The sequence below is a fragment of the Dermacentor albipictus genome, chromosome 3, assembly GCF_038994185.2.
Source record: "Dermacentor albipictus isolate Rhodes 1998 colony chromosome 3, USDA_Dalb.pri_finalv2, whole genome shotgun sequence".
In the NCBI taxonomy this organism is placed as follows: Eukaryota; Metazoa; Arthropoda; class Arachnida; order Ixodida; family Ixodidae; genus Dermacentor; species Dermacentor albipictus.
The window spans coordinates 167,952,868-167,980,145 of NC_091823.1; the positions used below are offsets into that span (position 1 = coordinate 167,952,868).

The following is a 27,278-nucleotide window of genomic DNA, read 5'->3' on the forward strand; positions in this document are numbered from 1 at the left end:
GTGGTGTTGTAGAGAGTGGCATGCGCGTCGCAGAGGCAGCGGCCTTCCTTGAGGAGCGCCGGCGACGGGAACGTCGCTTCCTGATTTTATCGGCGGCTTCACGATGCGATGAATGATCACTCGCCATCTCTTTCAAGATGGCCATTTCCTTCTTGATATGTGGCCACTTCTTCGATGAAGCTTCATGTGACACTCCGCAGCTTCAACATTTCATTACAGTCACGCCACATTTATCTGCAGCGTGGGGCTCGGCGCAACGGGGGCATGCTGGCTGATTTTCGCAGACGCTGCTCACGTGTCCCAGTTTCATGCATTTGCGGCACTGAAGAGGCTTCGCACTGCATGCCTGAAGTGTCCTACCTTAACATGCGAGGGTATATATTTACCCCTGAATGCAATTTTCACGCAGCATGACTTGCCTAGCCGCTTAACATCAACGACGACCTCATCATTGGCTGGCTTGATAAGAGTCGGCCAGTCGTTATTAAGGATGGCGACGTCTACGTCGTAGCTAGCGCCGGTGACTACGTCGGATCCCAGAGGGATGCAAGAGTGCACCTGAATTCCATCGAGGTCGGTTACGCTGCGTAGAGTGGACATGCTGGACATCAACCGCCAGTAGATTTTTTCGGGTGTTCACTCCAATGTCAGATATTTCATTTGGCACCAGGGCTTCCAGGTACATCGACACAGATTGCCTGTTAAGTAGCTTCATGTTGACGGTGGGAAGCACGGGCACAAATATGATGGTATTGGCATCCGGCCTCTGCGTGTGTCTTACTGTTTGCGTGCTTGACGATGAGGACGTCCTGGTGTTCCTTCTTTTCGCTCTGCGGTTCTGCACAAGCCTGAAGTCGTCATCGGAAGTGTCCTCACTGCTGAGGGAGTAAACATGGCTGTCCTTGCTGTCGCTGTAGCTCTGCTGACCGATCCGCTTCCTGGAGGCGGCCGCCGCCGTCGCCGGTAGACGTGCGGGGTACTCCGCTTCCATCACGACCGAGCAAGGAGCGAGGACAAGCGGATGAACCTAGATTTGCACAGAAATAAACCGGAGCTAGAAAGAACAGCACTGTATCAAAAACATTTCGTCGTCGTCCTCCTTTCCAGTTCAACACGGGCTGTCCATCTATCCTTCGAAATACCTCATGGGACTAGAATATTACTGGGTTCGTGGCAGTCAATGACACTTTTTGGTCTCGGTGTAATCCCGTGATGAGTAAGACACAAAAAGTTTGACTATTATTCCGAAAATGTATTTAATCACGAAGGTGGCGATCGCAAGCGCAGTGAGTGCTTTGACATCTGAGCGTGTAAGTCCGCGCGCGGCGCTCAACCGAAGAAACCAAAGCCAGGTCCATAACCTCCGTAGCCCCGGTAGAGTCCAAAGCCAGGGTATCCACCATAGCCGCCATAACCTCCGTAGCGGCGAAATCCACCGTACCCGAAGCCTGGACCAAAGTTGCCTCCAATGCCGCCGAAGAGACCAAGCTGCGCAAATGCCCGGCTGCAAAGAATAGCCACGACCACGAAGACGACCAGCAGGGACTTTATCATGGCGAGGTCAAAGGTGGTGCGCAGAAGGCTTGAGCTGCAATTGAAGTGCAATTTGTATTAACGGATGAAGCGGAATCCTAGAAACACACAATATTCGAGTGCTCTAGCAGCCTGCATCTTACTAAATTTACTTGAATAATGCAGACGGGAAACTGCGTCGGAAACAGACATCATTTGTTTCGTTTTGCCCAGTTAACTTAGCGCCTATGGCGGGGAGTTGCTAAGCATGAGGTCGGCCGCTCGATTCCCGGCCTTGGCGGAATGCAAACGCTGGAGAGTTGCGTTCTGGGTTCGCGGTAAAGAACCCCAAGTAGTCCAAGTTATTCTGTCTTGAATCACAAGACACGATGTGCTCAATCTTGTAGAAACGCGGCACAGCACCTCGATACCACGAGAGATGCGCAGTGAACATCGGCGATAAACGTTTCCCTTAAATTATATGTTCAACTAGTGGAAGAAGACGCGCGCCGTCACTTTTTGTAAGAAAATCGTCTCTCTGCGATGCCGTCAACGCGCCAAGCTTCTCAAAACGCTTCCTTGCACGAGAATTATGCGCAAGCGCTCCTGTACACATGCGCTCGTGGCCCAGTGGTTTCTAGGGCACCAGACTTTTGTGCAGCGGCGAATCTGCTTCAAAGCCAAGCATCGGAAATGTAATTTCTATTTTTTTTTGCCGACATCGTCCACTTAGGGAAATGTGCGCATGTGTCGTGCGATCGGAGTAAGTCGATAGCCGGTAAAAGCTTACACTAAATTGCGCCAACGAGGCTAATGAAGCTTTGTTTCAAAATGATGTTGCCGACTGACGTAACAAACTGGCAGGGTACGCGTACTCTATTACTGGTATACTACTCATCCACACCTTTAGTTTCTTTTTTCTATGTCAGTTTTAGTTGATTATTTTTAAGTACAATGAATGGGTAAGAGAAAATATACAGACGAGGGCCCCAAAGTCAAAGACTGCAACTGGACCCTCGGTTAATATTAACAATGGAGAGACATATGAAAGATGCGCACCCTACGTGGTTCCTCAGTGGCTATGGTGTTAGGCTGCTGTACACAAGGTCGCGGGATCGAATCCTGGCCACGCCGGCCGCATTTCGATGGGGCCGAAATGCGAAAACACCCGTGTACTTAGATTTAGGTGCACGTTAGAGAACCCCAGGAGGTCGTAATTTCTGGAGTCCTCCACTACGGCGTGCCTCATATTCAGAAAGTGGTTCTGGCGCGTAAAACCCCATAATTTATTTTTTAAATGAAAGGTGAGCATGCTAGGTGAAAGAACCAAACAACAATTGCGAAAGATGCAACATAGAAAAATTAAGTAAAGGAAAACAATTGTCAGTATACAAGCCTACAGTGCATAAAAGAACTGTGAATATATACAAATGACAAATGCACTATAATAAACGATGTAAACTTAGTTATACATGTAAAAAAGCTTAAGGGCATAACTAAATGCATAAAAGGATGAAGATTTCATGGTGTTGTTGAGCGAGCGATAACGTCATTCATTCATAGTTACAATGAACCGTAGGTAGTAGGAAATTGGAGATACGTGCAAGCCTGTTGTTATAATTATTATTGATGAGGTACCTGAAATAAGTGAATTCGTATGAAAGTTTTTTATTAAGTAATTTATTAAACATAATTAATATGTAATGGTTGAAAATGTTCGTTGCAACAAGGAGGTTATTTTCACAAAGTAATCGAATAGCACTCGCGGGAAGCCCACTGTTAGTGATAATCCGTATTGCTTGGTTTTGTAAGTGCTGAATAGACGAGATATGACAGTAATATGCATTTCCCAAGAAACAATGCCGTATTTAATGTGACTATGAACTGGAGAAATATGCTTTTGATTTGATTAATGCTCTAATATCGAAGGTACACTTTTGCTTAATGAAGGCAATGTGCTGATGAAAGTTTAGGTTAGGTTAGAATCTAATTTGACGCCCGAAAATGATACACAATCGGAGACGGGAATGTGATGACCATTTAGAGTTATCTCAGACAGGCCAGGTAGTATGCTTTGGCTAGACCGGAAAATTATGAATTGTGTTTTGGTGGGACTGATAATAAATGATCGGAAGACCATCGTGGAACACTATGTTGAAGCTCATTGTTTAGTCTAAGGATTAAGGTTGTTGGAGGTTTGTCACACAAGGAGATAGTAGTATCATCTTCGTATAGTACACAATGTGCAGATTTAAGACACGTGGGTAAGTCATTATGTAAATCGACAGCAGTAAGGGACCTAGTATGGAGCCTTGTGGTATACCTTGATTAATAACTTCAGTTTAACTGCTTTCTATCATGCAGATAACTTTCTAGGAGTTTTAGTACTGAGCCGGTAATTCCGAAGCTTCTAGCTAAGTAAAAAGTACGGTCTGATTAATCGTATCAAAAGGTTTAGTGTAGACCAAAAATGCCGAACCAACGAAGTTACCCGTATCAACCGAGTGATGAATGTAGTAAGCTAGGGACATTAAAGTTTAGTCGAACTGCCAGCGCGAAAATGAAATTAGCAGATTGCAGCAAATTAAACTTCAGCAAAACAATTCATGTGTACGATAAGGCCGCTTATGAAGCAAATAATAACTACGACATTTCCTGCCTGCGTTTTAATCCAGTCTCGATTCTCGAAGTCTTAATGACAATTGGGTAATCTTTAAGGACAAAGAATTCAGCTAACTAATAAATTCATCTCCAACATAAACTCTCTTGCCATTAAAGAAAAAACACGGTATCGAAAAAGCAAGAAAAAAATATTTTTCGTATTGCGAAACCTAATGAAAGTGCTTGCGCATGGGATAGGCACCATGCTGCACAAGACGCGTATTACACTTTAATTCGAAATGCTAATTCAAAATTTTATCAGAGTGACTTACCTAAACTTCTAACAAATAAACCTAGAACATTTCAGAAACTCATCAACCCGCAAGCGACACATGACATTATAGGCGCAAACGATAATAGCAAGGAGGTGAACGACGCTCATTGTGCCGAAATGTTTATCACGTTCTCATCCATGTCTACTAAAGAAGCTGATTTACGATTTTGTACGCAACCTACTACGACATTGCCAATGATGGCCCCAGCGGCATTCTCTGTTGCAGGCATTTCGTCGCTCATCGACAGAATTAAACATTCTCCATCAGCCGGTGCAGACGAAATTAACTCCAAACTGTTCGAAAATACTAAACAAATTATTGCAGTGCATTTCTCATCGCTGTTAGCAATGTTGCTTGAATCAGGAATTTTGCCTGACGGCTAGAAAGTGCAGAAGCGGCGGGAAAGTGGGAATACAAATCAGGCAGCAAAGAATTCCCCTTAAATTATCGCCCTATTTTACTAACGGGCGTCCCATGCAAAATATTGGAACATGTCATATGCTCTCAAATAATGCAATTCCTCGACACGAACAATATTTTTGATCGTTCGCCAGCATGGCTTTCGTAAATCTTTACCCTGTGACACTCAAATGGCAATATTTATTCATGAATTCCATTCTAATCTTGACCGTAACGTTCAGACGGATGTATTACTTCTGGACTTCGCTAAGCCATAGCACAAAGTACCACACAAACAACTGTTACTAAAACTTACCCAGTAGAAACTGCAACTCGAAATTCTCGATGGATTCCAAAATTTCTTACTAACGGTCCTCAGTTCGTCTATATTAAAGGTAGCGGTTCTAGGTCCCTCTCAGTCACATCGGCCTTCACCCAAGGGTCTGTTCTTGCACCCTTTAAGTTCCTAATACATATTAACGATCTACCCAACCGTGTATCGTCTCATATACGCATGTTTGCTGACGGTAGCGTCATCTATCACACAGTTACTAGCCTTTATGATCAAAATGTGCTCCAAGATGACCTTAACCGTTTACAGGAGTTGTGCGACCTTTGGCTAATGAAGCTTTATCTGACTAAATGTAAACTCGTTTCATTTCAGCGCCCGCGTAATCCTTTGGTTTTTTCGTGCGCAATCTCTAACTCCACTGGTGAACAAGTCCAGTCCTCTAAGTACCTTGGCGTCACTTTATCCTGCGATCTTGCCTGGCGCGCGCAAGTCACCAAGGTTATATCATCAGCGACCAGATGTCACGGGTTTTTAAAGCGTTATTTGCGTAACGCCTCGCAGGTCATAACACTTCTCGCGTATGAATCTCTAATCAGATTCTAGTATCGCATGAGGCATACTTAACCAACGAATTAGAATTCGGGCAAAATCGTCCCACTAGGTTCATTCATTCTTCGTATTCATGTGACTTGAGCATGTCATTCCTCAAACACGAAACTGGTCTTCCAAATCTTTCTGTGCGTCGCCGCATCGCCAGCCCCTGCTTGCTTCACAAGTTTTTCTACAGCTTGGAAAAACTTGTGATGCAAGCAGGGGCTGGTGATGCGGCAACGAATCACCCCATCACATCACGCATCACAGCTTCATCTGCATTTGGGCGTCTGCTGTAACATGACTGGAGGTACGAGCACGGCTACAAAAGGCAGCTACTTTAACATCCCTGTGCTTGCGAAAAGAGAACTTAGAGCTGTTTTGAGAGAAATGCTGCCTTGTTACTTTTACTCGGAAGGCAACGAAGCGTTACTCTGTAAGAGTCAACGCACAAGCACACTGATTTTTAGGGGTAATTATCGACCGCGACCTATCATGGAGCCCGCACGTTTCATACCTAAAGAAGAGGTTGATGACAATCCTACATCTCCTCAAATTTCTTGGCGGAAAGTCATGGGGCACATCGGTGCGGTCAGTGCTGCAGCTTTATAACTCCTTGTTCCTCGGTTTCGCAAGATACAGCCTCCCTGTACTTGGTAACACCTGCAGAACAAACCTGCGTGTACTCCAGGGACTACAAGCTCAAGCCCTAAGGACGTGTCTCGGTATCGCAGTCCTTTGCCCCTCCCCCAGTACGGGGTAGCCAACCGGAGGTAATCTGCGGTTAACCTCCCTGTCTTTCGTTTGCCTTTCTCTCTCTCTCTCTCTCTTTCCGCAGCTTCTGGATCATCAATTCCGGTCCGGATTTGATCCGGACTACCCATCCGGATCAAATTGCACGCTCACGTGCTCGCACTGCCACCTTCGCTGCCACATTTTTTCTTCGTACAGCATTGGACTGGAATGGCCTTTCCCGAGACATTGCAGCCATCCCTTGTACATCAACTTTTGCAGAAAACGTCATAGCACGCTGTTCCGCATAAAGACTGTTATTTGTAACCTTCACTTGTTTCCCTACCCCTTATGTAATATACCATAAACGGGGGTCCTTAAGGTAATAAAGTGATGTGATATGATGCTGTATGTGTTACAGAAGTAGTTACTGCAACACTTTGCTATGCTAGAGTTTCATAGCTATAATTTATTTGGTCACCATTATTACAGTACTTACGTAAGTTCATAAACACACTAAGAAGTTGCTATAGTTTTTTTGGAATAGTTCTTGTGTTTTGCCAGTTCATTGTCGTAATACTGTCGTTTAGACTTCTTTTAGCAAGTTATCAGAATGTTAAAATAATTTGTATGACTTGCCCCTAAGCGTGCATTAAAAAGGTTTGTTTTTGGCCTTTTTGTATAGGTTTTCTTTTTTTTCTTATACTAGTCACTTAACCTTTCGTTACCCAAAGATTACCGGGAAACTTAAAATATTTCCTGCATCTGCAGGTAGTTGTGTAAGCACAAACGACTTCTAGAACGGTGGAAAAAAATTGTCAATAGCTTGATCGGGATCATGCTGGGAGTTAATTACTGACCAATCAGTATTTTTTATAGTGTTAACAAAGCTATCTTGGTCAAAATTGGAGGGAACGTAGCAAAGCTCGGACTAGGGTATTTCGGCCTGAAAGGAAACGAATATTAGAAACAAAATGTGATCTAAGTATACATGACACCGGAGTTTGGAGTTGGTACAATGTTTGTTAGGGCATGGAGAAGAAGCGTGTTGGTACCATGAATAGAACACCTAGTGGGAGAGTAATGACTCATTCCAGTGAGAAACCAGCAAAAGAGTCATATAAGCTGTTAAACTTCCCCTATCGACGTCAAGTAAGTTAATGTAAATATCACTGACAATCAGGACTTGCTTATTTTCAAGAAAACTTTTTTTTGCAGAAACATGGAGAGTATAGAGGGAAAATCAGGGATATATGAAGAAGGAGAGCGGTAGACACAACGAAGCTAAAGCTGTCATGATTCTGAGAATTCAGCTGTAAGTCAGTTTCGATCCATTTACATTAGCAAAAAGACCAAGGATACGCTTATAAATAATCTCAGATGAAACAAATATAGCGGAACCACCGTATCGATCCGAGATACGGTGGCAGTATACTGCTTGGCATGGACAAAAACCGTGTAACCTACTATCCGCATTATCAATCCATGTTTACGAAATGCAAACAAATGAAAAAAGAATAATAATAATATGTGGGGTTTTACATGCCAAAACCACTTTCTGATTATGAGGCACGCCGTAGTGGAGGACTCCGGAAATTTTGACCACCTGGGGTTTTTTAACGTGCACCTAAATCTAAGCACACGAGTGTTTTCGCATTTCGCCCCCATCGGAATGCGGCCGCCGTGGCCGGGATTCGATCCCGCGACCTCGTGCTCAGCAGCCCAACACCATAGCCACTGAGCAACCACGGCGGGTGAGAGAAAAAGAATAATAAGTGAGTCAGTTAATGGCTTACAAAGCAACCAACTAGGTTTCCTGGTTGAGGTTGGCTGCAAGCAATCATTTCGAAGCAGCCAACGTTCTAAACGTTGTGTACAAAACCACAACAGTCAAGAGTGATTTGGCTAAAGAAAGCCCAACTGCGTACGAAGCTGTCATGATGAAGCTTACGCCAAGCAGAATATGTACCCTTCTATATTGGATGTGCTGCCATATGTGACTCAGAATGCATGGGACAAAAGATACGTGTGAATCCGCACGTAGGCACAAAGGAACTGCGTTTCTAGCAAAAACCCGAATTTTGGCTGTATTTCTTTCCTTTATTTAAAAACGTTTACTGAGCCTCCAGCTCTGTATATTAACACGCAAGTAACGCAATCGCGCATTCTAGTCCACGCACGTGCAGGTTTACAAATTGGGCGCTGAAAGACAGTTGCAACTTACACAGCAAACTTTCTCTTTCTGTTTTAAACCAGCATGAGAAGTTTCAGCTCGATTGGCTTACTGTTAGAATAAATGAAGAAAATATCGAACACGAGCAATACGTAAAGATCGTGTACAAAAACAACTGGCAAGGAATGAACGGTAGCATAACGTCTTCATTTTGTACTACATGACTGTTGAAATGAAACACGTGTTTTGAAAATTTCCTTTAAAATGTAGAAAGAGAATAACAGACGCCGTTTTAAATGGGAAAAATCTAGAAGTGAAAATTTAGGTCTCACAAAGCGAAACGACAGCGAAGAAGCACTGGTTTGCTTAGATAACGCTGGCTAGTGTGAATTGGAATAGAATTGCATTCAGCTACTTGAAGGTATACTACAATCGAACTTTCATTCCGCAGTTTGGGAGAAATTATCTTCAAATAAATATTACTCAGGAATTTAGAAACTGAAAGGTCGCGAATAGCTGTAAGCCGCAAATAATGAATAGCCCACAAAGAAACAAAATTGATCACATTGCTCGTCACTGAAAGAAGGCTTTTAAAGCATCTAGAAGCGGGAAGATCCTTCCCAAATATCTATCAATTGCTGACGCGTCCGCATTTGAGACCTCACCTGAAAAAGGTTCCCGATTCGGCCGTCTCACAGTGTGCGTCGCCCACCAGTATTCTGGCTTCCGTCTCTTATATATGCATCCACGCTGTTGAATGATGATCACGTGCGCGAAACGCCCCGGATCATTGTGCACACATATAGAAGGAGGAAATGGCGCACCCCAAGGTGACTTGACCAGCCCCGTTACCTAAGTGCTACCTCAGTGGCGCATTGCTGCTTACGATGTGTACTGGACACCGAATGGGCTGTTGGATAGCTGCACCATCCCTGAAACCGTAGTTTCGTATAATACAATTATGATCACAGTGCTGATTGAAATCGTGTCCTTCGGCGCAAGGCAGCAGAAGATTCCGTCTGCTTACGTCCGGCCCCTCAGCTTGCCTCTTTGGAATGTTACGCAGTATGCCGCACCGTCATGACCGTTAGTAAGTGTTTCAAGAGACGAAGGTGTACTGACAGGAAAAGTGCGCGCAATAGGCGGAAAACATTATTAGTTCGCTGCAAGCTGTGCTATCATGTGTTCAGACGAAAAAGAATATTGCGCAGGTCTCACGCACCGTTGTAACGGATGTTGTATTGCATTCATTCATTCATTTAATTTATCTTAAACTTAAAGGTTCGGAGGCAATACATAAGGGAGGGCTTTAATTCTTGTGACAATGTTAGAACAAATGTAGAAAGCAGTGAAGAAACAACAATAAACAAAAACAAGCCAGGAACAATTGTGAAAAAAGCGGAACACCGTGTTGGAGTAAGGGTGGGTTGGATCGATAATTAAGCAATGTGGTAAATAACATTTTGCGGAACATTTTGCGGTCAGTGCAAGTGATGGTAGTTAAAGTGTACGTCGTATTGTGGTTATGCTGGTTTCGCGAGTGTAATTGGAAGTTATAAACCGAGCAGCGTGGTTTTGTATTGTTTCTATGCCATCGGTAAGATGTGATACGGAAGGGTGCCAAAAAGATGACGCACATTCTAACTGCGGACGTACAAACGTAAGATATGCTAGCTTTTTTCGTTGCAGGTGATGCGGCTTTCAGGTTACGTTTTAAATATCCAAGGGTGCGTGAAGCATTAGGATAGATGGTGTCAATGTGAGTTGACCATGATAGTGCCGATGTCATCTGAACGCCGAGGTATCTGTAAGACGGGGCATGATTGACAGGAGCTGAATTTATTGTGTAGCGTGACTGGTTAAGCTGTGGTTTCGGGTGAATGACAGAGCTTTGCAATGAGTAAGGTTAAACGGCATGAACCATTTCTCACACTATTCTGCGATGGAATCGTGATCCTGTTGTAGTGCGGTGATGGCATTAGAGCCTTTGATAGGGGAATATAGGACGCAGTCGTCCGCGAAAATAATTTATTCCTAATTTTAGCAAGTGAGTCATTGATGTAGATGAGGAAAAGTAGAGGCGATAAAACAGCGCCTTGTGGCACACCCGATGTTACGCTGCTAAGGGATGAAATATGGTTATTTGCAGAGGTAAAATGCCAAACATTTTTAAGTAGCTAGCTATCAGCTCCGTATGGGGCTCCGCAAAGCGTTACCATATCCATCAATGTTTTCGTGTAAGGCGAGCAATTGTGTGAGACGACAGCAGCAAGACGACGACAACAGGGAGGATGATGATACGGCGGCGGTTTATTTTAGAGCGTAAGCGCTCTTTTCGAGCAGCCGGTGAGGTCTACATACAGTATGCTAAGATAGACTGATACATTATTCAAAAAGTCATGCCTCATTGTGTTTGTGTGCTGAAATGTTCTTCCGAGCAATATAAGAAACGTCTAGCGAATAGCCTTGCGGACAAGCTCAGCCTTCCTAGCAGCCCATGAAAATTCAGTCATGTAAGCAAGGACATTTGAATAGCGTTATCAATGCTCCAAGTGTAAGGTGCAAGAAAATACGAAGAAAAAACTGCCTTAAGATTTAAAGAAATTATGGGGTTTTACGTGCCAAAACCACTTTCTGATTATGAGGCACGCCGTATTGGAGGACTCCGAAAATTTTGACCCCCTGGGGTTCTTTAACGTGCACCTAAATCTGAGTCCACGGGCGTTTTCGCATTTCGCCTCCATCGAAATGCGGCCGCCGTGGCCGGGATTCGATCCCGCGACCTCGTGCTCAGTAGCCCATAGCTTATGATTTTGCTTCTGCTGTACAGCTATGGGAAAGAAAAAGGTTCATTGCCTTGAATTTATAAGAATTAAAGTTGGGCATTTGAGGGAAGTATCCCGAATTTAATGTCGCACTTGTACCAAATTTCTGCCTTGTATATTTTTTATATTTTATTTATTGTTTTATTTTTTATATACGCCGGTACCACATTTGTGGATTTGTATGCTAATATTTGGCCTGGGTATATGAGTGACGGGTAATTTGACACCCTACAATATCACTTGCGTTATGTTCGCATTTCAACTTGACACCCGCTGCAAGGCATGAGTATGTGACGTCAAGGTGTTTTCTTAAGCCAGGGCGCCGTTAACTGGCACCTTTGTCTTTCGAACTCGAGAAGACGTGTCTATGCAATCACGAGATTAAAGCCTCACGATAGGCCTATTAAAAGCGTTCTTTCTGGCTTCACAAAGTGCCAGTGCGAGGCCGTCATGGTGTCGTAAAGACGCGCGTGACCTTAGATATTTTGCGCTCAAGGAAGCGTGGTCGCCTTTCACCGTATCCATGATTTCGATACAACTGGCGCTCTCAGCTGTAATATTCACATCGAAGGCCGAACATTTTTGTTGCTCTGTTTTGTTCGTGCGATAATTGCAGTCCCAAGCAGCGTAAGCAACCGTTAAAATGTATGTCCGCCGTTCCCTGGTTACATTTTTTCCCTGGCTTTTTTCCTTCTTCATCTAGCATTTATGTTTGCCACTCGTCGTGCTTGCAGGTTTCTTTATTAGCTGTTGCACTTGCAAGCTATCAAATTGCTTTTGGGACATCCAGAATACGTACAGCGCACAACTTTCAGTGTCATTTGTTGTAAAGAGGCGGATCTATAACTCTCTTATGGAGCGCGATAAAATTTGCAGCAAACTTTGGGATATTTAACTACCCATCAGTACGAGTGAGTTAGTTAGTTTAGTATTAGATCTTGTGTGTTTGGTACATGAAGGAAATTGAATCCCTTCTCTGCTTACGAACCAATGACATCACTCGTCTTCTTTGGAAATATGTATTTTACTAAAAAAAATCTAGAAATATTCTTCATCAGCGCCATGCCTTTGCACACGTAGGGACCACTTTCAGCAGGGCCGGTCTCTCAACCATAGAAGCCATATCCACGTCCGAAGCCTCTATAGCCACCGAAGCCGCCAAAGCCTCGGTATCCGCCATAGCCTCCGTAACCGCCGAAGCCACGGTAACCACCGTATCCTCGGTATCCGAAGCCGCGTCCGAAACCGCCGTAGTAGGGAAATTGGGCAGCGGCCAAACTGCAAAGGGCAGCCAAGACGACGATTGTGACAAGCAGGGACCTGTTCATCTTGCAGGCAAGTGTTGAGCAAGAAACCACGGGTAAAAACCTACAGCAGAAGTAGTTGTAGCATTAGCAGTTTGTACGCACAGGCTTCACGGTACAGTTTATTGGGGTTGGATACTCTCAGGCTGCAGACAAAGTGCGCCTACAAGTTTCACAAAACCAGACTTGTCCACTTTACAGAAAAAAATATAACCTATTACTCATTAAAAGCGTAATTCAGTACAATTACTCATTGCATCTCCACAAGAGTAACTGAGCGATTACTCAGAATTAATCAATTGTTTCGTTCCTTTTCTCAGAAGTCTCATAACATTGCTGAGATACCGTAAAGAGAAAGAGAAATCTAAGGTGTTGCGTGACTGCAACACCTTATATTTCCCGAGGGATCAGTTATAGCCCGCAAGGAAACTACACGTCTCCTTATCGAATTCTTAAGAGAGACTGGTTTGATGGAGATATGGTGAAACCCTTCAGCGGTATTGTGCGAGACGCTCGGGTGGAGCAATTGCCGGCCTTGATCGCCAGGATAAACCCACCTGTTGCTACAATTCACCCCCACCCCCAGAACGAGCTAGTCAGGCACATTCAGTACGTCCTCTGTAGCCTTTCCTACATTGCTAAATCTTGCTAATAATTGCCGTTAAAAATTCATTGATCATCTCCTTGACTGTTTGCTGTAAGGACTTCAGCAGCGACAATGAAAAATTGCTCGACATGAGCGCCGAGGGGTGTGGCGATGTTCTAACGTATGGTCACCTTGAGCACAAAATTGTTCTTCCTCAGCACTTGAGCCTTCTGGGAAGGGAGCGCTTCATGTTTGCTCGGACTTCAAGAACAAGATCCCGGTTGGGACAGTGAAAAGCAGTAGTATTGTCCGTGGGTGATTTATTGGCATTACCTTCATAAATGGTCATCGCTATCGAGACACACCAGCACCAGTTCAACACGGCGGCCAACATTAGCAGTGTGGCGTTGACGTGATGACACATACATACAGCTCCCAGGTTGGCCCGCCGGAACATTCACTACCACGAGGCTGCCTAGTGACACAATGAAGGGCGTTCTACTGTGGTTCCCGCCTAATTTAGCCTCCTCCAAAACTGGGTCACGTGTTTCGGCTTGTGCTTTCAATAAACTAACTAATTGCATCTAACTGGTTAAGGAAAAAAACAAAAATATGGCAAATTTTATTGCTCAATTACAAAATAACCAAATATGTAATATATTACAAGTAATTATTTACGTGTAATTCATTACGTACAAATCTGTGCAGAACATATGCAGTGCAGTGTGCCGAATCGACGCATACCGTGAATTCACGCATCAAGACATTTTGAGCGTACTTTTCCAGTTACTATCGCAAAGGGAGGGTTTGTGTGCAAGACACTACTGATACAGGACAATAATATCCTCGTTGATAGCCTTAGAGGTCTGTAAGAACCACACTGAAGTGGAAATGTTTTGTTGTACTCCCGACAATGCATAATTTGACAGCATCATTCAATTGTAGACGCTCATTCACAAAAACATGGATAGGAGTGACGTGTAGCCTTCGGGACTTTGTCTTTAATAATGATGGAGCTGAACTATAAGATAAACGTCGTATTGGCATGTTGCGATCTGACGCCAGCAAAGACAAGAAATGAGAAGTATATTCAGCCTCAACTACAATGCCATTTTCCATGTTTCTAATTTGCAGGCTTCTAACTGAGATTTCAGACACTGCCACAATAAACGTAACTATATGGTGCCGGACAGTTATCAAACTGAGATTTCCAAACACAATAGCTTTGTTTTCTGTGTAAATATTTGGTGACAGCTCCCACCTGCAAATTCTTTTTTATATTAGAGGGAGGAGGAGAACAACTACACTGCTAGAGACTAAACTGACACGGAACCGGCGGTTTTGTAAACTTGAAATATTTTTCTTTTAAACTCCTACCATGGAATATTGAAAGCAGTTGGTGATAGTTCCACAAACTTTCATTCACAGCCACTGTGGCAGGTCTCCCGGTGTGTTATACATAGTGCTAGGACACATCAACATATTTCAGATAACAATGTAGCATGCGTATATTTGTTGCTAAGTATAGAGCCGAATTATTTCATTCACTTGCAGTTGGTGCACTACATATACTTGAACGCAACTGCATTCTCTTTAGTGCTTTTAGTTTCTGAAAAAAATAATAAGTGCTTATCGTTGTTGTAAGCGCAATAATATCGAGCGTGAAAGCAGTATTGGCTGAACGAGCACTGAAACCGCGGTCGATTGGCAATGGCCAGCGAGGTATCAGCTAGCATCAAAAATCCAGAAACCAATTAATTTCTGAAACCACGACTGTTGAAATTATAATAAATTATGGGCTTTTACGTGCCAAAACTACGATGCCATTATGATTCAAGCCGTAGTGGGGGACTCGCGAAATTTGGGCCACCTGGGGATCTTTAACGCACGCCTAAACCGGCACGGGTGTTTCTGCATGAAACCACGACTGCAAAGCACCTGTAAATGAACGGATACAAAACCACTCCTTGTGCAATTTTCCGAATCTCGCAAGTGTGCGAGAGATGGCCGAGTCTATCGTAGCTGCAGTGCTGTCACTCGTCGCAACTGGTAATAGCGTGCTCATACTATATGATCTGTCCAGACTAGTCGGACCTTCCCACCAGCGACTTGCGCATGGAGGCCGCGTTGCCATGTTCGTTGCAGAACGACTGTTGCTTCAGTCGAAGTGCGGTTTTTTTTTTTAGTCAGGCGTTTGACTTCCCAATTTTTTAACCTCTCCGGATATATTTCTAATGCTAGTGCACAAATCAGGGGCGCGCAGAAGCAGGACGTTATAATGCGCCGACTCTTGTGTTACTCGGAATAGCAGTGAGAGCGGCAGTACTCGACATCACCACTTAATTTTCTTCTCCTTGTTTCCTTTCCGCAATGACTAAGCTGTCACAGCTGGCACCACCACAAGAACGTTTCAAGGCGCTTGTAACAAGCTCGTCACCTCACGAGCATTTTCAAACTAGGCTACTAGACTAGAACAGATCAGGTGACCAGAGCTTGAGGAATTCCCAGTTGAGAAGCAGCGAGAGGCAAGCTTGTGCGCCATAGAAAGCGCAGACGCCTTCGTTACACCAATTTCAATGGCATAAAGAGTTTTATTACTTTTGGTAAACTAGACGAAAACAGTATCTAAGCTGGCTAATCAGGAAACCGAAAACTCGTTCAGTCCAAAAATAGGCTTAGACAGTAGCAATATTTTGACAAGTAGCGCTTGCCGGCGTGAACATTGGTTATCGTGAGTTACTGCTTAGTTCTTGGTCATCAATCGCGGCCGCTCGCTTGAGCGCTCTCAAATACTTAGTGGATGCGCCTTGAGTCAGGCAGTATCTACCAAGATGCTGACCAGCTACCGCACTTCTTGGAATCTAGCCAGGATGGCCTAAAGTCTAGGCCGAAGCCCGAAATGTGAAAGGTCAGAAAATAAATATATAAAAACTTACCTCGTATGTAAGCCATACAAAAAAAAAGAAAGGCGTTCAGCTGCAAAAATGACTCGCAATTTCGGAATGCTCGCTTTATAAGCTCGGCCGGAATTTGGTCCCATGCCACCGTGACCTATTTGACTACCTGAATATAAGCGAAGGAGATATCTCGAAGGCATGACGAAATAAACAGGCGCCTGAACTCGTCCCGAGTGATGCTTCGCAGGTTTGCGACTTCCTTCCTTCGCCTGTGTGATTACGGTGGTTACGAAGACTCCCGCTTCCGTTTGCGCCCTGGTGAAATCACCAGCATACTTTTCCACATCATGGAATGCTCTTCGGTCGGCCGTGCATGGCGGCTGCGGCCAAATCACATCCTCGAATATAAGCTGGCCCCTGACTTTCGTACCTTCTGTTTCAGGGGAAAGTATTGGCTTACTTTCGAGGAACTACGGCAATAGAGAAGGCATGCCACAGGATTGCGTTTATATTTGATTCTGGGCCGGACAATGGGCACAGCACATAAGTACTTGAACAAATATTGAATCTGGGGTGGCTGTTGTGAAAAAGTGCGCAAGTTGGAAAATTCTGATAAATAATTGGACTGTGAACCTGCAGAAACCAAAAAAAGAACACAAAATTTCTCGTTGCAGAAAGAAGAGCTTATAAGCTCCTAAAGAAATTTGCCAGTAAGGTCACTTTGCAGCCGTCTCGGGCAACCGGCCACAGTGACGGCAGCTGACCTTCGGAGGGGTCCGTATTCCCAACCGTCGCTGAAGTTTGTGTAGCTCTCGTGGACGGAAGCACGCCGTCCCTTATATACACAGGCGGACACTGGGAAAAAGACAACCACGTGCGTGAACCGCCTGTAGGTCGTTGTGCATGCGGTCGAGAGGGGGACGCCCTGCGCACCGAGGCGACTTGACCAGTGGTGCATGCGCACCGAGCGCAACGACTGCATGCCGCGCCAGTATTTACGACCGATCCTTTGACCCACGTTGAAGCACATGCACCACTGCTCCCGTCCTGAACGCCCTCCGTGCTGCGACTCCAGTCCGTGACCAGAATGCCGAACGAGAACGCTTTCGTCAAGAGATCGCAGTACAGAGCGAAGGAAGGCTTGCGTAGTAGTATGTTACACACCTGACAACATGCGAGCCTTAACATTAGTAAAACGAGTCCCTTGGCGGGGTAGAGAGGAGGAGGAATGATTACCCGCATAATAAGGAACTTCATCCTGAGCACACACTTTTTCATGGTATAGGCACGAACGTTATTTACGAGGACCTCAACTTTAGACGCCCCACACAAGCAGTAGCAAACTTTTAACAGCGGGAATTGACCCGCAACACGTTGTCTTTGGTTCATACCGACATTTTTCAGAGACTTGCTGATGCCGATCTTGCCTGCTTCAGAAAATATACTCAATAAACTTGCCCGAAGCAATTACACCGCTGGCACATGGCGTCTTTTACTGCCTGAAAGCTGCGCAAGTAGCATCGCACTTCGTTTCTCGGGTCATTTCTTTCTCCACTCTTGCGTCACCACACCTCTGCAGATCATTACTTTTTTGCAAAGAAAACCTATCTTTTTATTAAAGATGACAAAATAATTCTAAAATTGTGGAACAAGCCCCCCATAATGTACGTAAATAATTTAAAAAGTTCGGGAGAGTTGGCAGGTATGTGGCTATTGCGAGCCACTTTATAGCGTGTTTGGACCACGATCAATAACTTTGTGCTTTCTAAGGCATCTCTTCGACAGGCGAAAGAACGTTTCTAAACTACAAAATAGTGGTATCCGATTGAACCGGAGCTGGAAGCGAAGTTTCGTGTGCTTCAAGAAAACAAGTTCCGCTGGACAGTCAATTCACAAAACTTTTGCTGACTTTGTTGCTTGTCGTATCAGCATAAATTTAATTAGGTGAAAGATTTTCCTAGAGAGTCTGCTAGCGTTCTTAACTTAATGAATGGCATGCGGTTGGAGGCGCTTTGGAAAGGAAAGGAAAAAAGTACAAGAAACATTATCATTAAATCCAACTCTTCAGACCCCACGTGCTGACCATTGTGGAGCTTCTTTGCTTTATATATATTACATTACGGTGGCCCAAGTAACTCGCCAAGCTGTTAAAAAAAGCAAAAAGATAATAAAAAACTGCTTCAATACGCTTGCAATACATGCGGTGTTTCATCACCAGTACACTTGCGTTATCGGAACAATTTTTCTGCACTAATTACCTAACTAAAGTGCACGCTGAATAAATGTTTCATTTTTATTTCAGGGTGTGATTTTCAATGGGAACGCCGTTTGTGCGTCCTACAGCTTTCTATGCAGCTGTGTTCCGCACTCTCCTCTGTAATTATTTTATCAGCGATTTACTCGGAAATTTGGGCCTCCCACCGTGGTGCCGCGGTGGCCTGGGCGTCGTGATGCTAAGACCGAGCGCGTGAGATTCAACCCCAGCAACGGCGGCGGAATTTGAATGGGGGCGTATATGCAAAACGCGGGTTAGACCATCTGTCACCATGGTTTGCGCCATGTCACTCAACACCACGGTTTACACCATGTCACTCAGCGAGAACATGACGGTTGGAAGCACGATTTCAAAGTACCCTACCTGTATATTATGCAGAGGACTTGTCGAAACAATGGGTCTCACTTTTACTTTGTACTCATTTTGCTCAACGAGGACTGATGTGAAAAAAATTGATCTTGAAATAGTGTCTGCAAGGGGCTTTCTTACCCAATAAATCCGAATTTCTTTGTGTGATTTTTCATTATATTGAATTGTCTTTGCATTATTTTGTTCTCCTAGCAGATAGTGTACCTACGTGTGGGCCCATTGCATTAAAAGCTCCCTCATAGAAGGCAACAAACGCCCCATGAGGTTCCGACGGCCGCATTTAGATGAGGTCAAAATAAAAAAAAACGAAAATACAAAAAAACGACCGTTCGGGTGCATGTACATGAGTATGAGTACAAACTCATACCGTTCGGGTATGACCGTTCGGGTGCATGTACATGTGCATGAGTACAAACGACGCTCGGGTGCATGTGAATCTTTCCCAGGTGGTCGAAATTATTCAGAAATCTTCCGCTACAGCGTACCCCGCGATTAGCTTGCGGTTTATGTTCCCGCAAAACCCCATATTAATTTTTTTCAGGCAACACACACCATCATCTTACATGTGCAGCGTTGTTAATTGGGCAGTTTAAATGGCGCCGGAGTATGTTTAGTGGCAAGATATGAAATATATGTTGAAGTGACTTGAACGACATACTTGAAAAAAAAAAACATGACATGTCAATCATTCACACGACACAGGATTAGTACACACCATGAGCTCCACCACTAACTGGAAATATGCACATATGTTTTGTATCGTTTTTTTTTGTTCGTTGGCCATAATAGACTCCAATGTTTTTCCTGTATGAATTATTCTGTACAAGTTATGATTTCCGTTTTGTCTACCCATATTCTTAGCACTATTCAGAGAAATCCGTGCAAGGAAAAGAACTATAGAATGATGCATTTGAATCCCTTCTAATACAGAATAATAATCCATGCTTAGTTATTGCTGTGCAAGTTGGCCTTGCCATCAGTCTGATTCAGGCTTGGGTTTGTACAAGTTTTGACTGCTGATGTACTCCTCGAAGCCAACAGCGGCAGCACACTGCTGGAAATCAGTTTCCTACTTAGTAGACACCATAACACCAGTGATGCAGAGTTGTAGCAGAGATATGTAAACTATAATGTTTACCAGGATGGTAGTTTTGAATTGTTCCGGCAGCAACCAGTATTATTGCAAAGTTCAACTTGCTACCTACGTCGTCAACACGACGGAATCCTTCTTTTATTGTGATATCAAGAAAAGAAGCACCGACGGTGGAAATTTGCTCCTGGCGAATTTCGGCCGTCATCGTCGCCGTGATCCGTATGAAGCCGTAGTGCGATAACATCGCGGCCGCGCGCCGTCTGCTGTATGTGCGAGCGAAAGCTTGCGAGAGTGAGCCGGTAAGGATGGAAGCTGGATGGATGCGACGGCGTTTCTCGCGCTAACAAGAAAGGAAGGCGGCACGATGCACACTGTCTTCTCACGCACGCAAAGGGGGAGCGGGAGGGACTAGGTTAGTGCGTAACTCCTCCTGTACTCCAGCAGGGGCGGCCGCGTGGGTCCTATACCTTGGAGGCACTCTGCGCTGGATTCTAAAGCCAACCTACGTGAGACAGGTGATGGCTTTGCGTGCGCTCTGCTGCCGTGCCACTAGTTTGCGTTGAAACGAGAGGCAGCGCGCAAGTGAATTCGTTTGCCGCTGCTGCCCCTCTTCATCATTACAGTGTTCTGACAGCGATTGGTCTGCGGTGATAGAATGAGACGTGTTCGTGTTTGCCTGTGCGCGCGTGACAATGTGCTGGTTAATTTAGTAAAAAAATATTTAAATTCCGGGATTTTACGTGCCAAACCCACGTTATGATTATGTGTGCACGCCGCAGTGGGAGGCTTCGGAATAATTTCGAAAACCTGGAGTTCTTTACCGTGCACTTAATGCATGGTACACGGGCGTTCTTACATTTCGCCCCCAATGAGATGCGACTGCCGTGGCTGGCATTTGATCCTGCGACCTCGGGCTTAGCGGCGCAACGCCACATGCACAACCCCACCACGGGGGGTATTACTTCAGTCATTAAGTGAATGTATATAGCAGTTTACGCAGCTGATAAAACGACTAACTTTACTTCGTACAGCTTTATAATAACTTGCTCTCGCGGTCAAGGCTTCTCCTATTTAACGAGACTATGACTTTATTTTTGTTTACAGTGGCAAGTGCAGTGCCGTTATTGTTGTTTAGCGTGATGAAGGCTTTCTTAGCAAAAATATTAATAAACTAGAACACTTGAAATGTGTTATTATTCATAAGGAATGACACCCGATTTGCGGGGGATGTGTATTTATCTAGGAATGTATTTATCGATGTATGTTTGTCTCTAACCGCATCGGGGTACGGTTTGAGGTAACGATTCGAAATCAACCGTGGGACCAGCGTGGGTCACTGAGTATGTGACAATGTATACTTTACGTGCCGCTCTAAACGTACGTCTTTCACGACGACATAGGTCACTGCATACGCAGGACTGGGTAGGGGCGGCTGTTAGACGACACTATTTGACGCCGACATGGAGAAATGGGTACGTACCACTCGGTTTGTGCTGAGGGAACAGGCGTTCAACCAGCTGTGGTACCACTACCAACTGGCAATTGCTGCAGGCGGCTACCGCGGCTGGATGACGAAGACGACGACTTCGCGGCGAGCAACATCGAGCATTGACTTTTATTGTGCTAACATTCTTCGGGCACTTCACGCACCTTGTTTGTATGTTTCTATCTAATCGTTTTCCGTTTTCACGCCTTCCTGGATAACTGGGTAGTTCGAGATCGAATGCGTAGCGCATTGGCCAGCTGTGCCAAAAAGAAAAGTTTTAAACCAAGTATCCGACCAACCTGGGTCTCTAAGAATGTGGCAATGCGTACAAACGTGCTGCTCTTCAACGAACCTCATTCGCGTCGGCATGAGTCACTGTAGATGCGGCACTCGGCAAGTACCACTGTTCGAAGAAACTCTTTGACACCGAGAGGATCAGGAAGCTGTAACACACACAAGGAACGCCTTTCGCTGCGGTGGTTACATTTATAGATGTCAAAAAAGTTGATCCTGTCTCGTTCGCTGCTCAATTTAAATGAACAAAACAATTGCGGCAGAACGCATCTCACGATGTCAGGCGACATTGAGCATTACTCTTGATGTTATTATTATTTGTTTTGAAAACATATATTCAATGCTAACGCATTGAATAAATACGTCGACACAACATATTGCAACTATTCCAGCAAGTTATGTACGAGGCGCGTACTACAGTCGGACTCCCATTTCCCGCTTCGCAACGAACACAGCACCAAAAGCAAATTCCTTTTCATTACTGCCCGAGAAGTCTTTGTGATTACAAATTTGTTGCCGCGTCTTCCGAGCGTACGCTATCTAAAACCATAAATAACATGAATAACATGAATAACATGAATAATTACAATGACCTTTCCCAGTCTAGATACAAAATATGTGGTCTCGAAAGATTACTCCGTGGCCAGCAAATATTGATCCTTCATTGTTTCCCCACGCAAATTGTTCAAATTAGTAAAAAATATTGCAAAGGGTCTAGAAGACAGGTTGACCTCAATCGCACCACTGTACATGATGAAACCGGAGCCAGTTGAGAACTTAAGTGAAGTTATATTATCCAGAATGTTTACTAAATTTTGGCCTTGTTCAGCGCCAGGTCCAGAAGGAGTTACTTTAGCCACGATAAGTACCCTGCATAAACTGTCTCCATAATAACTTCTTAGTATGTTCAACCATTGTTTAAGGAATGCGTGTATAGCTGCAGTATTAAAAATTGCTTATATAGTTCTGATATACTCAAGGAGCAGGGAGTTGGATACGTTTAGACAATAATATATCAATTTCACTCACATACAATCTAGTTAAACTGAAAGAATTTTCAAATGCTCAATTACGCCCGTATTTCTGACAGTTCAATACTTAGCCCCCGTCAAATTGGCCTTGAATTGAATTCTATCGAATTTCTTATTTACGCATCCTAATGTAGCATAGAAAGCCTTCTAATTTGTAGTACCATAAAGAAAAAGACGGTGCTCTATATGGTGCGCGTGCGGTGAGTGAGAGGGTCGCATAGAACTTGCTCGGAACCAAAGAAAATATTCTTCATTATTCAATCTACATCAAGATGAAGCATATGTTACAGCTGAGCATGCCATACTAATGAAACCACTGGATAGCATTAGTTTTCCGAAATACTCTCCGCCATGGCATTCATTTGTACCCTTACACAGATGACATTGCTTTTTTGAGCGTCTCATAGTGATCGACATTTACTTTACGAATATCACAATCTTACGTAGGCACTCTTGAAGCATGGCTATGGGCTTGGAAATATATTTTAATTATGATATATAGAATGCATTTGTGTCCCATCATGGCATCCGAGTTCATCTTGTTTCCTGGAAGCGGACCTTATAAAATTCAGCCTCTGATACTTCCAGAACGGAAAGATCTGCTGTTCTGCCTTGGACTGGGTAAGTTTTTTACCAACAAGGTTCTGTATATGGAACCATTAATGCCATCTTTAAAACGTACATCCCGCATTCTTACTGTTCAAACGTTCCTAAAGATTTACAATATTCCTCATAGATGATCACTATACGTTTTCATTTTTGGACTGATTGCATTTTTTCACTCACTGGTCCCTGCTGCGCATGCTTCAGATTGCACAGTGAGTCGTAGGACCATTCGATATGCATATTAGATGTATTGACTCAACAAGCGCTATGAGTTGCGCTTTCGAATACAGCTACAAAGCAAGACACAGATAAACAAACGGGAGCGCCCCCATTTGTTTATTTGTGTGCCTTACTATGTACTTGACATCGAAAGCGCAACTCACATCAGTATGCAATTCCAGCTTGCCCAAGAAAGAGCGCTGAACAAGTTAATACACAGTGTGTCTTACTATGCTCTTGTCATCGAAAGTGCAACAAACAACACCACTTTGCAATTGCAGCTCGCCCAAGAAACAACGCTGAACAAGTTAATGCACTTGAAGCTTTCACATTGAACTTGACGATTCTCCCCAGAATGGTAAACTAATGTCATTCGAAATTTACAGCCATTTATGCTTCGCTGGCTGAGGATAATGCTGATGCAGGCATCTTCTCTGCGTCTTTGGGTTGGTCTCTTTGTTTTGACCTTCCGAATAACACGCATGTTTTCATAGCAGAACTACTGGTGATTGTTGAGGGGCTAGGCCATCTTATAAAGAAGGGACCGTCAGCTGTCGTAGATACAGACTCTTGTTCAGTGTGTTCTTCGTTGGCTACGACCACGAATACAAGTCTTTTGAGCATGTCCCAAGATGTAGTCACAAAATATCAATTGACCTAGCCTACCAGGCCACGGCGCTTTATACTTAAACAAAATGGAGGTATTATGAGCCAGAACGTTTCTTAGTAGATTTGTCGTCTCTATTTTAGCTGTTACAGTTTACGTAACTCCATCGAAATTACAAAAAATGGCTCATGCAAAATGATTTTAACAAATTATTCCTGGCAACATCTCCACTTTTTCGACATCTCCGTTATTACTGGGATCAACAGTGGTGCTCTTATTGGCAACAGGAAGTGCCATACAAAACATTACGCTGTCGTATCACATAGTTGAATACTTATTTAGACAGCTGACCTAAAGATGTACCTACGCCCTATGACATACTTGCAATGAAGTGGAATCAATAGACCACTTTTCTTTTATCCTGCCGAGGATATTCAAATCAAAGAAAGCGCACATCTTTATCAATTATTTTGGTATTACTATCAGTCAGCGGCAAACCGCTTCTCCGATCTAAATGCTCTTTTAACTCTTTGCAGGCAGGACTCGTATAGATTAATGAAGAGGATAGCGGCATGGTTACTGCTGGACACAAGCGCCTGGAGCATTCAATGGCGCATGCCTACACCTGGACGACCACCTCATCCACAAGCAGTCGACTAATGATCGCATGGTGCCTGTCACCGACTACCTAAAGCCCGCCATTCCCAAGAAATGTTGCCGTGGGCGGCAAATCGCTTCTTCGGTCTTAATGCTGTGTTCACTTTTTTACGGATAAGTTTTCTACGATCCATATTCATACGTATCCATATTGCGCTGTGCTGCTAACTGCAACAATTTCTTCTACTTGTTTTGCCTCTACTACTATTTTTGAAGCAATGCTTTCGTCTTCTTCGGATTCAAGGTGAACAATCAACTTGGAAAAACACTTCGTTAGTGACGCAAAGCGTATACACAAGTATGTCAGTTGCAAAGCGAGAGAGATTTGTCTGCCTTGCAAACGTATCGGAAACAGTCAACCAAAGACAGTATCAAACTGTCGGGAAATTCCCTTTGCCAATCAGTTTTCTTCAGTAAACGATGAACTGGGTCAATTGACGACAACGGTTGGGGCTCTTACTACTAACGTCAAGCTATCGTTCAAAGCCAGTGGAGAGCAAATGGCTGAAAAGTCAAATTCAGTCTTGAATTCAATTTGTATCTAACAAATACCATACAGTGATTTCAACCATGAATGCTAACTAAGCAAAGCTAACCCATCTACACGTTTGACTGGCATCATTATTTTCAACTGTTGTCACTAAGGTTGAGCCACTGGACCCAGTGAGGACCGAAGTGGATGATCTAAACAGCATAGTGGGAAGCGTATTTTGAAGTGTCTGGTGTACCAATCGGACCTAATGAGAATTTGAGGTTTTCCAAGGGCGTGGTGGTCCAGCATTTTGGCCTATCAGACTTTCAACCTAGTACAATTACTGCTATACATCGCCACATCAGTAGGATGAATTGCATTCCGCCCATACTGGTCCAGAGGCGATGCTGCAACAATGAACAAAAAGGCTTGTAGTGAGGAGGGGACTCTCGGGCTTGATTCAGACAGAATGAATCTCGTGGCTTTATTTCAATGAAAATCTGACGTGCCACAACGAGGACCTGTTCAGATTGGCTTGTCTTCAGGAAAACGAAAAGGCCTTCAAGTTCGTTGGGAGAAGTAACTATAACATTTTCGCCACGAGAAGTGAAGACGCGCCTCTTTGTGTGAAGAGGGTGTCGGATCTGGATAAGGCATGCTAAAATGATGGACACCGGCTCACTGACTGGCAATCATTTTAAGATGTTTCGAAGTTCTTTAGTACTTACAAAGGTGATGATGCTTTCCGTACCGAACATGTTTAAATTCTCAGCCTTCGAAAACACTGGGACGAATTTTGTGCAGTCGCGTTATCTACTGGGTCCTACTATGATGTGTTGTAATAAGAGAAATTAATGTCACAGCAGACTGCTTGAGGCAATACACTTTACCAGGTCATGGATTATTTTCCTATACGCATCAATAAAACGGAGTGGGGGAATTGCAATGTTTCTTAGACATACATTGACCTAACAGTGCTAAGTTTCAGCTTTTACCAGGTCGAAGTTATTGCCTTCCGACTAAACACGCCTACTTTGCTGTTTGTTCTGTTTGCTGTTTATCGGCCTCCTTGTTTCAACGAACGACTGTTCCCGAGCTCGATGACGCAATTTCGACTCAATCACACGGAGATTCGATTTGCTTGATAGGTGACATCAATTTTCACACCTTAGGTCCTGCAGTTAGCTTTGTTTCAGATTACCGTGACACATAGTGAAAATGGGGACTGTTAACTACTATTCAAAATGCCGCACGTGAAGAACGCTTATCCGGCCGGCTTGCCGCACCCTTACCATGTAAATTTTTCTGCTCAAGCTTTGACCTTGCTATCCGCGGTTGTGGAAGCAAAACTTTCTGATCATAACTTGGTTTGCTGCTCGATGATTCGGCAATCTAGCGAATCTGCGTTCCGGTTTGTAAAAACGTGTGCATCTGTGACTCAAACATCTTTTATAACCTAGTATCGACATATGACTGAAGCGCCTTTTAAGGCTCCTGTGCAGGTTTTTTCGGCCATTCAACTCACATTCGATGCATGTTGCACATACCGCATCCAACCTTAATAGCTACGAAGCTGGCAGCGATTGATGGCTGCTCTGAAAGGCCTGCAGGAGGAAATAAGAACATCGTAGGTAATCACCTTTACCGACTCCGGCGCTGCCCTCAACCAACTTCAGGAAACTATCGCTTATCGCCCAGTTGTGCGTAGCACCACTGAGTCTGCCAGCAGAATGGCATATCATGGTGCATCCCTCGGTGGCCAGTGGATACCTTCGCACGAAGGTATCGCTGGAAACGAAGAAGCCGATCGACTCGCTTTTTCTTGTGCTCAGCATGAATGTAACCATCCGGACAATTTATGTAAGATTGACGGTGCTGGTCTGTTGATTAGAAGATACCTTATCAAGTGCCACCCAGACTCC

The 27,278-nt window shown here is 44.1% G+C and overlaps 1 protein-coding gene across 1 annotated transcript; it reads right to left on the bottom strand.

Moving 5' to 3' along the window:
- Positions 1-1,237: 1,237 nt before the first annotated feature.
- On the bottom strand, positions 1,238-9,357 carry LOC135896301 (neuropeptide-like protein 31). Its single transcript, XM_065424659.1, has 2 exons — positions 9,301-9,357; positions 1,238-1,588 (listed from the first exon to the last, which is right to left on the bottom strand). The coding sequence occupies exon 2, from the start codon at positions 1,552-1,554 to the stop codon at positions 1,330-1,332; it is 225 nt and encodes a 74-aa protein (XP_065280731.1). The 5' UTR covers positions 1,555-1,588; positions 9,301-9,357; the 3' UTR covers positions 1,238-1,329.
- Between the last annotated feature and the right edge of the window lie 17,921 nt (positions 9,358-27,278).

Coding starts and splice junctions, on each gene's coding strand:
- LOC135896301 (XM_065424659.1), bottom strand. CDS start 1,554: ATGATAAAGTCCCTGCTGGTCGTCTTCGTGGTCGTGGCTATTCTTTGC.